The sequence below is a fragment of the Oryza glaberrima genome, chromosome 11, assembly GCF_000147395.1.
Source record: "Oryza glaberrima chromosome 11, OglaRS2, whole genome shotgun sequence".
Taxonomy (NCBI): Eukaryota; Viridiplantae; Streptophyta; class Magnoliopsida; order Poales; family Poaceae; genus Oryza; species Oryza glaberrima.
The window spans coordinates 21,034,596-21,051,643 of NC_068336.1; the positions used below are offsets into that span (position 1 = coordinate 21,034,596).

General features: G+C 36.5%; 1 protein-coding gene across 7 annotated transcripts; it reads left to right on the top strand.

Annotated features, from left to right (window-relative positions):
• The first annotated feature begins 1,861 nt into the window (after nucleotides 1-1,861).
• LOC127754806 (disease resistance protein RGA5-like) lies at nucleotides 1,862-16,688 on the top strand. 7 transcript variants are annotated; one of them, XM_052280398.1, is made up of 7 exons: nucleotides 1,869-2,267; nucleotides 7,154-7,194; nucleotides 10,393-11,316; nucleotides 13,584-15,468; nucleotides 15,898-16,101; nucleotides 16,205-16,291; nucleotides 16,393-16,688. In XM_052280398.1, exons 3-6 carry the CDS (start codon nucleotides 10,499-10,501, stop codon nucleotides 16,250-16,252), a joined length of 2,955 nt encoding a protein of 984 aa, XP_052136358.1. In that variant the 5' UTR covers nucleotides 1,869-2,267; nucleotides 7,154-7,194; nucleotides 10,393-10,498; the 3' UTR covers nucleotides 16,253-16,291; nucleotides 16,393-16,688. The 7 variants fall into 7 exon arrangements, with proteins under 7 accessions (XP_052136362.1, XP_052136361.1, XP_052136358.1 ...); XM_052280401.1 differs by lacking the exon at nucleotides 7,154-7,194 and having other exon boundaries at nucleotides 1,867-2,267; nucleotides 15,946-16,101; XM_052280397.1 differs by lacking the exon at nucleotides 7,154-7,194 and having other exon boundaries at nucleotides 16,373-16,688.
• The last annotated feature ends 360 nt before the right edge of the window (nucleotides 16,689-17,048 follow it).

Sequence of the window (17,048 nt, forward strand, 5' to 3'; positions counted from 1 at the left end):
ATGCACTGGAGCGTTACTCGAGAGAGGAAAGATGAGCGGATAAAATTGTAGCTTGCAGTAAGTGATACTATTAAACTTGCTCTTATAGCACCTTCCCGCAGTGTGCACATATACTACTCGATCCTGCCTGCATAATTAATTTATTAGCTACTGGTCTGTTTCCATGTTCCAGCCAACGAACACAAAACAATGAACATAGTTATATGTAGTAAAGCATTCCTAGATAGAGATGCAAACAGGCCGACCCACGAATCTACTTATATGTTAAATAATTAAAGAGTAATTCGTGAGTTTTTATGTCATGGCTTAGTTTGCCGCGTCGTAGAGATGCAGGTGGATTAACCCATAAACCTATTTATAGGTTAAATTAGTAGATAACCCGCGAGTCAACCCACGAGTTACTCACTAATTTTACCTATAAGTGGGTTCGTGGGTTGGCCCTTTTGCATCCCTATTAATCTCAGGTCTCATATGGTGAGTGGTGACCAGGTAGTTTCCTCTGATCGATTCGAAGCAGGATGGTCAGTGCTAGCCAACATTGACAACACAACACATAGCATCACAAATTTACACATAGCATGCTTTTTTCATTCGGAACTTTTTTCATTCTTTCCTGCTCGTTCTTGTTTTCTATATTTTTTTTCTACTCTATTCCATGGAATTGTTGCTTGTTGATTCGCTACAAAAATTTACTGCCAAGCTAGAGGATTGTGTTACATCGAGTAGTCTTTGCAAGTTCGCTTTGTGTGAAAATGGGCCCAATAAGATAAACAAGCTAGGATCGCAACCTCAGACTCACTTCCATCGGGTCAATTGTCAAGTCAACCCGTCAACAAGCTAAGCTACCTGCAAAAGAAACGTTGCATTATATTTTTTTCCAGAAAGCCGAACGGTGTTGATGCGTCATAGATAAATGCGTCAGTGCTTACGTGGATGTCACGTACTCCCTATGTCTTTGTTCACTTTTTTGCAAAGATTAACAAAGTAGTAAAAGTATAAGTGATGACATAAAAGATGATAAGAGATGGAATAAAAACTAATACAAAAATTAATAGGGATTAAACTAGTAGAAAAATGGATAGGTAAAGGATTAAAGGTTGGGAATAAATTAAGGATTATGCTTTGAAGACTAAAATATCTTATATTATGAGATGGAGAGTATGACAAAAAAAACTTTATCACACCTCTAGATCTCCTAATTAGAATGCATAAGTCTTTCTTTTAAATAATATGTTGTGCTAACTAGTCATAATTAATGTTCAATTCCACATGTTTTTTTTCTTTTTTGCATGCATTTTGCATATAATTTTATTTGCGATGTCAATACATGTAGTGGGTTGGAGCTCGTTTAAATATGCATGACATCCATAACAAGTTCAGGATCCAAAAATATATTTCGAGAGTTCACTAATCTAGATGATACATACGCACAAGTTTAGATACCGCTCGTAAATAGATACATACAGCCAAAACCATGAAAACATAACTTACTATTAATTGTATGGAAAATATTAATGTTTGATATATATGCAAAATGAGTTTGGAAGAGTTGTAGAAAATGTACTTTTGTTTAATTATAATTTCGAATTTATGAATAAAAAACAGAATAATCCAATCATGTTAATAAATTAAGCTAGACAGTGTGCTATACCGCGCGCGGCGCGATCCACGTAAGAAAGTCACCAAACTACCCACCACACCAAATAAAGTTGATCGGTGCTGCTAATAGTAAAACTTTACTCCTTTATCTATGGATCCTATATCTATGAGAACCTGAATTATTGTCCATACTCTCTTATCTAACGGTGGGCAAATAAAGTCGATTGCAGCGTCATTTTATATTTCGGGAAGCGTCAAATAAAATTGATCACCTAGCTAGCTAGTGCCGCACTGCCGCTATAAAAACACTTTTTTTTTTTCGTTTAAGGCATATATTTTGCGACCCCAAGTGACCCCCCAAAGACCAAAGAAATAATAAAAATAAAAACGATACAGCTCTATTAATAATATCTCTCTTCCTCCATGTATATATCTCAACTTACGTTAATCATATCCTTCCACACACCAGCTAAGCAGCAAGCTCTCACTGCACTCACCGCATCGATCTCTACTCGATACACAGCAGCAGCAGCAGCAGCAGCCTAAACCCCCATTAGCTAGCTGCATGCCTCAGCGAGCCATGGAGTCGCCTCGAATCCCCTCTTGAGACAAGCTGTGCCAAGGGCAACGAGTACAAGCCAGAGCTATTGGGCTCTCTACTTTTCAAGGTCAGCTACATCCAATTCAACGAGACCTCTCTTCACAGTATTGTACTACCAGTAGAATTAAGGCTAAATTCATAATTTACTAATATAGTTATTAAGGGTAACTTTGTTACTTGCCTTTTTTTTAAGTTGTCGAAAGCAGATTAAGAGCTTGCGTGGGCTTTATGTGAACTAGGAAGGTAGCCCGCGCACATGTGTGGGCATCTTGTTTAATATGTTTGGAATGTTAATTATTACAAATCATTTTGTCAAACCATGCAGTTTTGAATTTATGAGAAAAATAGTGTCACTATCATGAAGTTATATATATATATAATAGTTAATGTTAATACCTAAACATTTAAAAAAATTTCATACTCATTTGAATTGAGTATATACTCAATTTGAATCATGGAGCCCGGACACCATGGAGCACCGAACAAATTTACTATAGGATGTGTTCGGCACTGCCGGTTACCAACTTTCCCCTCTCATTTTTCACGCGCACACTTTTCAAACTGCTAAACGGTGCGTTTTTTTTTTGCAAAAAGTTTCTATACGAAAGTTGCTTAAAAAATCATATTGATTCATTTTTTTTAAAAAAATAGCTAATACTTAATTAATCACGCGCTAATGGATCGCTCCGTTTTCCGCGTGCACTGTTCCCGGTTAGAGCAAGTTCAATAGTATAGCCAACTACTAGCTCCAATTCATCTATAGCCAATCTAATAGCTCATTCATACAATAGTTACATACTACACTATTAATACCTAGTCCCACCTGTCATTGACACACCGCGTCTTGGAGTCCGTACTACAGCTGGCTACAAATCTGTAGCCCGCTGCTCTTCTCTCTCCTGATTTATCTCCTTAAAATATGTTTGCAGCTGGCTTATAGCCTGCTATTGTACCTGCTCTTAGGAACCTCCAGTAGCAAACACACCCTTAATAATTGTTTTTATACTATAGATGTCTTTGTGGATTTTAGAATAAACTAATTGAAGTTTTTCTATTAAACATATAGCTAATAAAACTATGTCATCTAATTAAAGATGGACTTATACCTTGTCATATAAATCCGAGAAAGTTAAATTTTGTTCCAATATATAAAGGATTTTAGAGTACTACTACTTATCCCATCCAAACAACTATCGTTTAATGTTTACGCAATGTTGCCCTAACCATCTTCCCACTCTTTACGTACCCTTTAATTACTAATTGGTATCATAGTCTTTTTTTTTTCTTTCTATTTAGCTATAACCCGAAATACTTTATGATGGTTCGCTACTACCCGTGAAATACCCTGATTTTTTTCCCAATTTGTTAACACACTTGGATGATTGTTTTTAATCTAACCGGTTAGCTATAATGGGTATCAACATAATAAAGATGTAGAAATAATATATCCGACAGCTAAGAATAACATGACCACATAACTAACGATAAATTAAATGTGAATGTTGTGCCTTCATAGAGAAACTTTTCGAAAATTTCTCTAATTAATTATATGCTTTAATAGACCAATAAATACATAGGTTATATGCCACATGGATTAGCAGTGTTTTTTAATTATAGTAGGGTGTACATTATTGTGGTTTTTCAATCTCCATTTTATCATATTGTTGTGTACTTGTATTTTTTTAATTTAAAGAAAAGTCGTGAAGATGTAGTTTTTATTTTATTCCATGAGATTGTACACCTAATTTAGTGATTTGTGTTTATGATCTGATATACAATGATATGTCATATTTATAATCTGTATTGCCAGTTGCCCTTCTCCTTCACTATTTGATAGCATAGGTGTTCATCGGATCTCAGATAGTCATCTTGATACACAATAACCTCGTCAATATACTTGACTGAACGATTAGTGAATAGCGGTTCGTAAGTAGAATTGATAAATGGGTTTGAGTGTCATACAAAATTGGTACATAAGGTAAGCCATTACGCGTTGAGTATGCTAGATATTTTATACTTTATACTACGATTAGACTAATTAGGTTTAAACTCCAAAGATGGAGAGGAAAATACCGATATATATGCCCCATATTCTTCTTAACTAAGATATATCAGAAAATTTCAAGAAAACATCTGAAGCTTTCTTTTCATAATGTATTCACTTTAATTATTAAAATCATGTAAAAATATTTGTCATGAAAGATCTAATTAATATTGTTTGGATATATTGATATTTTAGAATGATGGTAATAAATTTTTGGAATGCTCATCACAATTAAATATTTTATTTTTTGATATCATATATTGCTTGGAATATTAAACATATAATGATGTCAAAATATTTTTAATGGTAGATTTAATTAACATTATTTTGTTTCATAAAGGATACCTTTATTTTGATATACCAATATTTAGAATGGATGCTTTTTTTTGGAGTGCTTATTACAGTTAAATTATTTTATTTTGTGATGTTATAGTTATAATCTAATTATGTTTTTAAGTAATATATGATAAGATGATCTATGTTATCATTTTCTTCATTTTTTTAATGTTACTCGCAATTTAAGTTTTTTTTTTTGTTTTTGTCATATCGTGGTGCACGTTTTTTGAAGTGATACATTATTATTTTTTCTATTTTAGATAACAATTTTAGTGGCATGGATGTGATAAAAACCAAATATTTCTTACAAGTTAAATTATATATTATATTGCCTTTTTGAATATATTGTTAATGAACCGCAATGCATACAATAATACGGAATAATAAAAAGATTTATGTGTAATTAAAAATCATGACTATATTTCTAATAAATTATGGTTATTTAAATTTAATTAAGTTTTTAAAATTTTAATAACTAAAGAAAAGAAAAGGAAGAAGAGGAGAGTAGATAGATGGGGAAGGAGGGAGGAGAAGCGTACGTACGTTACGTATTGGAAGGGTGGGTGCTAGTGCAGGAAGAGGAGAGGGAGGTGGACCATGGTTCTTTTTTAAAGGTAAAACTAATAATTTTAATAGTTAGAAATAATTAATGGGTCTACCGGTTTATTAGATTGCCATGTGGTGACTTAGGAGCGTTTGTAGGAATCTCATATGGCAGATTGAGAGCGTTTGTAGGAAGTTTAATGAACTTTTAGTATATAACTAGGAAAATAGCCCGCGGATTTGCGCGGGCATGCACATTATAGTTTGTTTCAAAAAGAGTTCTAACAAAACAAATTAAAATTAAAGTAACGTATTTTCTATTTTGAATTAAGTGTCTTTATATCTCTCTTTCGAGGAAGAAATCTCAACAAACTTTCATTGGTTTTTTACCATCATGCTAGCCCTCTCTTTAATTACTTCTCATATATGTGCAATTAGTTATGCATGTGAATCAATATTAATAGAAAAATTCTTTTAAAAAGTATTTATTATAGTAGTTATATTTATTGGGTTCACCTATTTAAAGGAAAATCAATGGTTTAATTTTTATCATAATTTTTAGGATTTTTAATTTATTTAAGAGCCATATGGCATCTTAGGAGTGTTTGTAGCACACCACGCATGTGACAGGTTGAGAGCGTTTGAAGGGAGTTTATTTGATTTTTACTATATAATAGATAGTTGATATAGCATTTCTTATTGCTTATGTATTGCGTTCGTTTGGAGATGAAAGGGAGTTTGTTTGATTCTTTTTCGGCGCGCACAATTCCCAAACTATTAAACGGTACGTTTTTTTCAAAAATTTTCTATGAGAAAGTTGCTTTAAAAAATCATATTAATCCATTTTTGAAGTTTAAAATAGTTAATACTCAATTAATCATGCGTTAATGGCTTATGCTAGCTAAAAAATTTGGATAAAAAAGTGAGCAAGTGAAATAATTGGAGATAAAATGATGGGTCAACCATATTAAGTGAAAATCAATGATATGATGTTTTCCTTTTTTTTCTCAGAATTTTTAGATTTCTCTAATTTATTAGAGCGCCACGTGACGGCTTAATTAGCGTTTGTAGGAGTCATGTGGCAGCTTAAGAGCGTTTCTAGAAAGTTTGGTGGATTTTTATGTATAATCTAGTTTTTTCGGCTTTATCCTTTTTAATTTCCGACCATACGATCGTATGTTACGTTACATGTAATTTTTTTTTGTTTTTTTGGGTAGTACATGTGTACATTCCTCTCCATCCATATGCATCGGATAGGAAAGATATTTTGTTTTTTTTTCTGTTTACGAATAGTACATCGTACCTTCCTCTCCATCATATGGATCAGATCCATATATATTAGAAGGAATGATTTTAATAGATTTAATCTAATGGCTTGAAATATCGGGTCCACCAATTTAAATGAAAATCAAGAGCTAGATGTTTTGCTTTTTTCTCAGAATTTGTAGGATTTTCTCTAATTTATTAGAGCCACGTGGCGGCTTGAGAGCGTTTTTAGGAAGCCACGTGGCTGCTTGAGAGCGTTTGTAGGAAGATTAATGAACTTTTAGTATATAACTAGGAAAGTAGCCCGCGCATATGCGCGGGCATGTGTGTAAAGTTTTATTACGAATGTCCTTGTGTGGATGGTTTTCTACCAAAAATATTCTTTTACTTTATCATAAATTAAAATTGAACTTACACAAAGTGCTTTGAACGCTGGTTACTTGTAACACATAAATTGTGAACTAAAATTACTTTAAATCGTGTTGTTTCTAATTCATGAGAAAATTTTGTGTTGAAACAATAGATGTGTTTCCTATGAATGTCCAAATTTTTTTGGTTAGATTCTGTTTGAAATTTTAAATATATTCATTTTATTAGTCCTGCTAAAATGTTTGAATACTTTTATTTAGAATGGGTTATAAACCCAACAAAAAAAATTTAAATTAGATAATTTTTTTTCAATTTTCATTTCTTTTTATCTTCATTTTTTTGGATAAATCCACTTTATGAAGCATCTTTGAAATGCTTTGATTTCTGTATGTCAGGATGAAAATATAAGTGGATTGATCCTACAACCTGGCATGAGGTAAAGGCATTAATTCTAAATTATCTCGCTCCAATTAAGTAAGAAAAATTAAAATAGATATTGTAGTATTTTCTTAGCAAATTACCACTAAACTGGAGGACAATTAGTATGTTGTTCAACTGGCCACGTGACTTCATAGGTCATATATATATATACATATATATATATATATATATATATATATATATATATATATATATATATATATATATATATACACACATATACATACATACATACATACATATAATTTAGATGCTATGATCATCTTAAGATTATTTATTTATCTCCTAAAATGATCATTTATTGATAAAAGCATCAATATCAAAATGTACGGGTAAATAGCTCCTATATACAAGCTGAGAAAAAGTTCATAGAAAGACGTTAGATGTCTAACGGGATATAAGTAATGGGTCTACCAGTTTTATAAAAAATTAAGCTAGGATATTTTGATTTTTAGTGAGCAATTTTAGTATTTTCTTTTATTTAGGGTAAAATTTCCTATGGGACATTAAAAAACGTGTAATTGGCCGGAGGACACCACAAGAACGCGTATCTGTTGTGGGACACCGAAAAAACTGGTAATTAGCTACTGAAGGCCCGTGACATTATTTTATAATATCCAAAGGAAATGCAGAGAGAAACGATAACAAAAGTATGACTTTTCCCCTGCCTACCAACTCCAGCTCACATACACCTTCGACGCTGCAACCGCACCCGCTGCCGCTGAGGTGGCTCTCTAGAGGGAGGGGGGGTCAAGGAGGGCACGTGCGCCTGGGCCTGTGGCTTCAAGTCACTGCTGTAGCGCGAGGGCCATGCTAGCGCCGATGCTCCGCCACACACAGCGCTTGGGGTGAGCACAACGTGGACCACCTCCAGATTCATGTCGAGGAGGGCGCCGCAGAGCGCAGGCTATTGTTGTCGGTCTCACAGCCGTGCCACGCCACGCTGCCATACCCTCCACCGTCCATGTCGTGACTACCATAGCGTCAGAGCGATATGCCAGCCGCACATGGCGAGAAGGGGCAAAATCATACTTTCGCGATTGTTTATCTCCCTTTTCTTTTGGATACAACAAAATAATGCCACGGGTATCCAGCAGCTCATTACCAGTTTTTTGCGGTGTCCCATAGCAGATATACGTTCTTGCAGTGTCCCTTAGCTAATTATACTTTTTTTATGTCCTGTAGCAAATTTTACCTTTTTTGAGTTGAGGCTTCAATATGGATGTGGGTCCATAATGTAATTTTTTTTGTTAGCAGTTAAATATAGTCAATATGGCCATTAAGTTATTGTTTTCACTTAAAAAAATAATAGCTGGCTAGACCTGATAGGTGGAGATTCGTTTGTGGTACGTCTTTTCTTTGCCTACAAAAATAATTTTAATTTTAATTACCATAGTGATATTAAAAACATAGAAAAGTAATACTGCACACCGCTTGGGAACGGGGATGGAGAAAGGGCTAGGATGTTTCTTCTTTTTTAGAAAAAAATTGATTGATCTGACGACCTAAAATAATGTGTTGATGTTTAAGTAAAAAACCGATGGTTGGATGCTATTTTTTTCTCAGATTTATTAGGTTTTTTTTCTAATTTAAGTGAGACAAGTAGCAGCTTAGCAAAACAGCCACAGGGATGGAGAGGAATGGAAGATGGTTTGGGATGTTTTTTTATTAAATAATTAGATACAATAACGATGTAAAATAATATGTGAATCGATTTAAGTGGAAACCAATGGATGGATGTTTCTCTAATTTAAGAATGTCATACAATGATTTAGAAATATTTATAAAATATTTAATAGACTTTAACACCTATTTTTGATATTATTTTCCATAAAAAAATTAATTTTATTGTGATACGAAGCCTACAAATTGATCACTCTATGCGTGGTGCACGGTATGGGGACGTGGGATGTTTTAGTTTTCTAATATAGATCTAACAATTTAGAATAATTGTCCACCGATTTAAATGAAAATTGAAGGTTAGATTTCTCTATTTTATTTTATTAGGGTGCCACATAACGACTTTAGAGTATTTATATGGTGCCATGTGACGGTTTGAAAGTGTTTGTACGATGTTTAATGGATTTTTAGTATATAATAGATAGATAGATAGATAGATAGATAGATAGATAGATAGATAGATAGCACTACATACATTGATTCTCTCTTTATCTTATATGGTAGAAAATTATATTTTATATTTTTCTCCTGATTATACTATGTACCTTTTTTTTTTGACTTTATTACACATGCTTTTTTTTTCTTATGGCGAACGGAACCTAAGCTTTATTTTTTTTTTTGAATCATATGTAGTGTAGTTACGATTTTTTGTTTATGCCGACGGTACGTCGTATTTTCCCTTTTATACATGGAAGGTATTTATATATACACCTAATGATTCTAAAGTAATAGGTCCACCAATTTAAATGAAAATCAACTATATATAGATATAGATCTAATCTCATGGTCTAAAATAACGGGTCCACTAATTAAATGAAAATCGACAGTGAGATCATTTATAGGAAGTTTAATGAATGATATTTACGTAAATTTATAGAATAGTATGTTTTATCTTTAAATAACAGAATTAAAGATCATCAATTTTTTTCAATGCATAGGTTTACTTTTTTTTTTTCTTTAGACGAACAGCAGGTACGTCTGTGCGTATTGTTTTTTTTCAGTCGTATGTACGTATGGAGTACTTGCAGTTATCGTTCTCCCGTATACATATAGAGATTAAGGAATTAGTTTCTTAAAATAAAATATATCTAATCTAATGGTTTAAAATATTGGGTCCACCGATTTAAGTGAAGATCGACGGTCAGATTTGACAGTGCCACGTGGCGGCTTAGGAGCGTTTGTAGAAGTGCCACATGTCGGTTTGAGAGCGTTTATAGGAAGTTTAATGGACTTTTAGTATATAATAGATAGATAGAAGATAGATAGATAGATAGATAGATAGATAGATTTGTGATTATGAGAGTTTGCAGCAATTAAGTTGGATTGCAAAAAACTGTTGTTATTTACATATATTGATTCAATTTAGCTAGTGTGAAAACCTGATTTAATTTGGTACGATATAGTGATGCAACTATAGTGATGCATCTCGTTTTTTTTCTAATTTTTTAATTTGGTAGAAAATATAGCTAGCTGAAATATTTTCTAATTTTTTGTGCTTCTCATTGAACTGAAGATATAGTGACGCAACTACTGCGAATGAAGATTTGAAAGCAGTTGATGAGTTGTCAATCTACGCCTCATCATCATAAGAAACGTGCAGAGAGAAAGTGAACCATCAAATGGAGTTTGCCACTGGAGCGATAGGTGCAGTCCTCCCCAAGTTGGGCGAGCTGCTTAAGGAGGAGTATGACCTGCATAATAGTGTGAAAGAGGGGATAAAGTTCCTGAAGGCCGAGCTCGAGTACATGCAACCTGCTCTTAAGAAGGTGTCAAATGTTCCACGAGACCAGCTTGACGAGCAAGTCAAGATCTGGGCTAATGATGTTAGAGAGCTATCGTACAGCATCGAGGACATCATTGACACCTTCATGCTACAGGTGGATGCACTTGAGCCACCCAAGAATAACATCTTCACATGGTTAATCAATAAATGCCAAAAGTTGTCCCAGCTAATGATCCACCACAAAATAGGCAATGACATTAAAAGTGTTGAGAGCCAAGTCAAGGAAGTGACCGAAAGATACAATAGATATAGGATTGATAGTATTGATGCTAAGCCTCCAATATTTATTGACCCTCGTATCTTGGGACTGTACGAGAAGGTCACCAATCTTGTTGGTGTTGACAAGGCCAGTGAAGATCTAATCAAGATGTTGTCTGTAGGAAGTGATGCATCCAAGATGCTCAAGATTATATCTGTTCTTGGATTAGGAGGTTTGGGCAAGACAACTCTTGCAAAATTCGTGTTTGACAATCTGAAAGCGCAATTTCAGTGTTTTGCTTTTATTTCGGTTGGTCAGAAACCTGCTGACATCAAGAACGTTCTCAAGCACATCCTGATTGGACTTAAAAAAGACAAGTACAAGGAACTCGATGCATCCCAACTAAGTGAAAGTTATCTAACTGATGAGATCCGTGAATATCTGGATAACAAGAGGTATGTATGCCAGAACCCATCAAATTAATTAATTGATGTACATTAATTATCAGTGTTTGCTGATGATTATTGTGTCTGCTACTAGAAGATCAATTGTTTGTATTAGCAGATCGATGCTATAAGGGTACATTATTTAATATGTATTGGTGTTATATAGATATTTGTCTCTCTTTTTTTTTACATTTATTTGAAACCCCTCAAATTAACCCAAAAAATTTAACAGTTGACAAAAAAAAGGGAAAATGCAAAAGGGAAAATGCTAGGAATTTTGATGTGAGTTAGAGAAAAGTTCTTGACCACCTGAAATACTAGCTAGATATATTGTGTACGTGGCTTTATCTTATCCACAGGCCAGGGACCAATTAGATTTAAAACATGCACCGGTGGAGAAGTGCTTTTTAGTCCCGGTTCGTAACCTCATATAGTCCCGGTTTTCCAACCGGGACTACGAATCCGGGACTAAAGATCGCTATTCTTTAGTCCCGTCCTGGTTGCTGATCTTTTTTCCTTCTTTTTCTCTTTTTCATTGTTTTTAACATTGAATATTGATTTCACACCATCCCCAAATCATACCAAGAAATCCCAAATCCAAATCATAACATATCACAGAACATCTCCAAATCCTCAATTAGATCATCTCCAAATACATCACAAACTCTTAAAAAAATTACAAACTCTTAAAAAAATTACATCATAAGTTCTAAAAATACATCATAGATTCACATCTCACACAAATCAAATACATCACAGGATAAATCATAAATTGTAAAAAAAAAAAAGCTGGCCGGCGGCCCCTGCCGCCCCCCCCCCCCCTCCGCGCCGGCCGGCCGCCACCGCCCGCCGCCGCCGCCGCGCGGCCCCCTGCCGCTGCCGCCGCGCAGGCCGCCTCCGCGCCACCGCCGCCGCCCCCTGCGCCGCCGCCCGGCCTGTCTGCCCTCTTCGTGCTAGCCATTTCTTAGCTATGGATTGAAGGAAACAAAAAGGAAAGAGAGGCTTGGAGTTAGAGATAAGGAAAGAGATAAGAAGTGAGAGGGGAAAAAGAGATAGAGGGAGGAGTTTGTTGTGTGGACGGGAAAAGAGGATCGGTACTATGGATTATATAGTGTGTTTTGATTTTTATTCCCGGTTGTTTTTAGTCCCGATTGGTGTTACTAACCGGGACTAAAAATCCTAGGGCCCTGACACGGCCTGACATGGAATCAACCGGGACGATGAACTTTAGTCCCGGTTAGAGTTACCAACCGGAACTAAAGATTTTTAGTCCCGGTTGGTAACAACAACCGGGACTATTGATCTTCCTCTTATTAACCGGGACTAAAAATCATTTTTATTCCCGATTTTTAATGGAATCGGGGCTACTGTGGATTTGGGTCGATCGACCAAAGATGGTTTCTCTACCAATGATGCTCCCTCCGTCAAGTGTACTTTGTGGTAAACACATACAATCATTTATGACCATCTCCATGTCAATTTCTTTTTATATTTTTAGAGTACATATAGCAGGGGCTCTGACGTTTTTCTAATTTAAACTGGGACTAAAAATAATCTTTAGTCCCAGTCTGTGTTACCAACTAGGACTAAAGATCATCTAGTCCCGTTAAAGTTTTAAACCGGGACTAAAAACCATCTTTAGTCCCGGTTCCTATTTAAATCGAAATTAATATAGTTTTTTACCAACCCAGCAAAGATGTTTTCTCCAATAATAGTGGGCGCTCTGGTTCAATCATTGTGTTGGTTGGGAAAGATAAGTGAAGAGGAAGAGATAATGATGACTTACTGTAGTCATGACTCTTGGCACAGTCCTAGCCATTCAAAAGTTCACATAAGGAATGCTAGAGATCCATAAGGAATGTGCCCACAAAAAGTTCACATATTTATTTTCATCAATTCAAATGCGTCGGCAATAAGGCTGTGGCTCTATCTGGATGTGTTAGGTGCATAATCATACTGCTAGCTATCTTGCATGCATATCACTACATATGTTCCCTGCTGTTTGCTAGACACATTAAAAGAAAGTATAGAATTCCTTTTATGCACATACAGACATACTTGTTTTGGAGAGTCATATGTAGTTTTCCAATTTCAAAACAGAAAATGAGGTTACACAAATGCATGGCAAGTGATGAATTTAATATTTTTCATAGAGCAATCTTATGATAATTGCTTATGCCATTTCGGATCCTCCATTATGTACACTTCTTGTTTTACAGATTTACTCAATAAATATGTCTCACTAATTCATATCTCTTCTACTCCCGTCGGGATAGGTATTTGATTGTTATTGATGACGTATGGGAGATATTCACATGGAAAAGGATTAATTGTGCTTTGGTGGATAGTAATTGTGGAAGTAAAGTAATTACAACAACTCGTATTTCTAAAGTTGCTGAAGAAGTTGGTGATGTTTATAGGATGAAGCCGCTTTCCAGTGACAACTCCAAAAGGTTATTCAACAATAGAATATTTGGTATTGGTTCCAATGGACCAACTAATAATCAATCAGTTGAAGCAACTGAGAAGATCTTAAAGAAATGTAATGGCATGCCTTTGTCTATAGTTACAATGGCTAGTTTGTTGGTTAATAAACCAGTGGAGGACTGGATCGAAGTGTACGACTCTATTGGTTTTGGGCCTACAGGTCAAAATCAAGAAGTTGAGAACATGAGAAAGATATTATCTTTTAGCTACTACGAGTTGCCTTCATACCTAAAGCCTTGTCTACTATACCTAAGCATATATCCAGAAGACCACTATATCAGGAAAAAACCATTGATATGGAAGTGGATAGCTGAAGGCTTTGTCCAAGAGGAACAACAAACCTGGTTATTTGAGGTTGGCGAGAGGTATTTCACCGAGCTTATAAATAGAAGCATGATCCAACCACTTGAGATGTGTGGCAAAGTGTTTTCCTGCAGCATCCATGACATGGTGCTAGATCTTATTCGCATCTTGGCAACCGAAGAGAACTTTGTAAAGATACTAGACAGGTTCTATGATGTTCATAGCTCATCTTCACAAAGCAGCACTGCCCGTAGGGTAGCATGGCACAAGAGCTTGAACCAAGATAAAATGGATAACTTGACCACAGGGATGGCACAACTGAGGTCACTCAATGCCATTGAGTGTCCTATTAGCATGATTCCCCCATTAGTGAGCTTTGAGGTTCTACACGTGCTAGCACTGGAATCGTGTGGTGTCATAATAGGATATCATTTGAAGCATATTGGGAAGCTACAAAGGTTGCGTTACCTGGGACTTAGAGGCACACATGTTACCGTGCTCCCAAGTGAAATAGGGAATCTCATGCAGCTGCAGGTATTAGATGTCAAGAGGACCGGGTTGAATGCACTGCCAGCAACCGTTGGAAAGCTAAGAAGGCTGATCCGGCTATGCATCGACGGAGACATTCCTTGTGGGGTTGGGGTCCTGACCTCACTACAAGATTTGCGTCTGGGCAAAGTATCCGATGATAGCTGCCCAAACATTGCTGTGGATCTTTGCAAACTGACAGACCTGAGGAAGCTCACCATTAGTTCGTTGCATCTAGATGAGGGCTCACTGAAGACACTGGTGGAGTCCCTATGCACCCTGCGCAAACTACAGAGCATCAAGATCAAGGGCAGTTGGAAGGTGTTGGAAGGTTGGGAAGGCTGGGAGCCCCCACGGCAGTTCCGCATGTTCTACGTGGATGGTTCATTGCCTCGGCGGCCAACGTGGGTGGATTCCGTGCGTATTCCACACCTCACCGATCTGAACCTTCACTTGCTGGCTGTGGAACAAAGGGACTTGGATGCCCTTGCGATGATGCCGGAGCTCCGCGTCCTCGAAGTGAACTCCGATTTGTCAATTTCATGGACAATCGCTGGTGGCGGTTTGTTCCCAAGCCTGAGAAGCTTCTCCACAGACATAGAGATCATGTTTTTGCAGGGAGCAATGCCAATGCTCACTTATATTGCATTTGAGCCATCTGGTGATGATTCAGCCAATGACATTGGGTTAGGGTACCTCCCTCAGCTGAATCGTGTTTTTATACATCTGCTGTACTGCTCAGATCTGACGGCCAGGCAAGAGAAGGAAGCCATAGCGGTGTGGTGGCGTGTGATTAATTCTCACCCCAACCGTCCCAACACTAATGTGAAGATAGGTGACGAGGTACGATTGGTTTTTGTTAATACTCCATCCCATCATAAGGAATTTTAGCTCTATAATTGTATAGACAAAATTTCTTATATTATGCAACGTAGGGAGTGGAAATAATGAAAAAATGATTGACGTTAATTCTCTTTCATGCCTCCTCTAAGTAATCATTACTTTTCTTAGGCTATGTTCTTTCTTTCTTCGTAACTTCTATAAGTAATATTTTTTTTCGCGCTTGCTTTCTAGACAGCTAAACGGTGTGTTTGTCAAAAAATTATATAGGAAAGTTGTTTTAAAAAATCATAATAATCTATTTTCAAGTTTCTATAGCTAATGTTTAATTAATCATACGCTAATAAGCCACTCCATTTTTTGTACAGGGGTAAAGGTTTAAACCTCTAGTATTGAACATAGCCTTGCTAATGTACTCTCCCTCAATTTCAGTTTTATAAGCTGATTCCATCAGACGATAGCAATGACGATCAATTTCAGTTTTATAAGCTGATTCCATCAGACGATAGCAATGACGAGGAGATTTCCGATCCAGGGAAAGATGACATAAATGATGAGGAGGAGGATCAAATTTCAGATCCAGAGGAAACCGACAGAAATTATGGCGAGGAGGAGATTTCAGCCACGGACCAGAAGGTGCAGCATTTGCGCACATCGTGCTAATTTAACACTGAATTCGTACAAAGTGTATATGTAACTAATTACTTCTAACTAATTACTGGTTTCTTTCCCCATCCAGCAGGACAATGGCGCAGCCGACGAGGCAAAGAGGAGGAGGCTATCTTGAACCAATTCGCTCTGCACTCTCGTTCCTTGATGCGTGCAGGTACACATTTAGGAAAGTAACAGTCATCTTCAAAGTTGTTATTGTTTTATGTAAAGTTCTATTACCGACTGTACTGAACAGCGGCAGGAGGATAATTTCAGAGAAACTCTTTGGTGGAACCCTCCATGGCTTTATGACGAGGAAGAAGACCAGTATCCTCCGGCAGACTTGAGCGCCAGAACAGAACCGGCCGTTCGATGGATTGGCTAGTTTTTCCTAATATTTTCCTGTGCCATTTTACTTAGCTTTTCTACATTGTTTTTATTTACAGATGGATTGTAATATATGCATCAGTGAGGCCTAATCATAGGCCCAGATAAAAACACAAACTGATGGTGTGTAATTGGTTGGAAGTGCAATGTTTGATGGAATGATCCCATCCAAGTTTTACGGTGAATGTTTGAGATGATGGAGCACATTTTTTTTTAGAATAATTCGCATGCAAATACAAACTCACATGCTTTCAAGAGAAAGATGAAAAAAAATAGTGATTTTACAGCCATTGATTAGTTACTGGGAGGTATACAAAGGCCAGCCGGGTCTTGGGCTCCCGGCGCGACGTGGTGCGTTGGCGTGGCGACACCTCCATCTTCCACCGCTCCGTGGATTGAGCGGCCGGGAAGTCAAAGACGCCAGCGGGGAGAAGCAGAAGCTGCGAGGCTGACGCGAGGGCGAGGCGAGCTGGGCTTGAGTTAATTTGTGAGAGATGATGGTGAAGGAAAGATGAAGATGCTTTGCCTACTAGTGAAGGATCGAT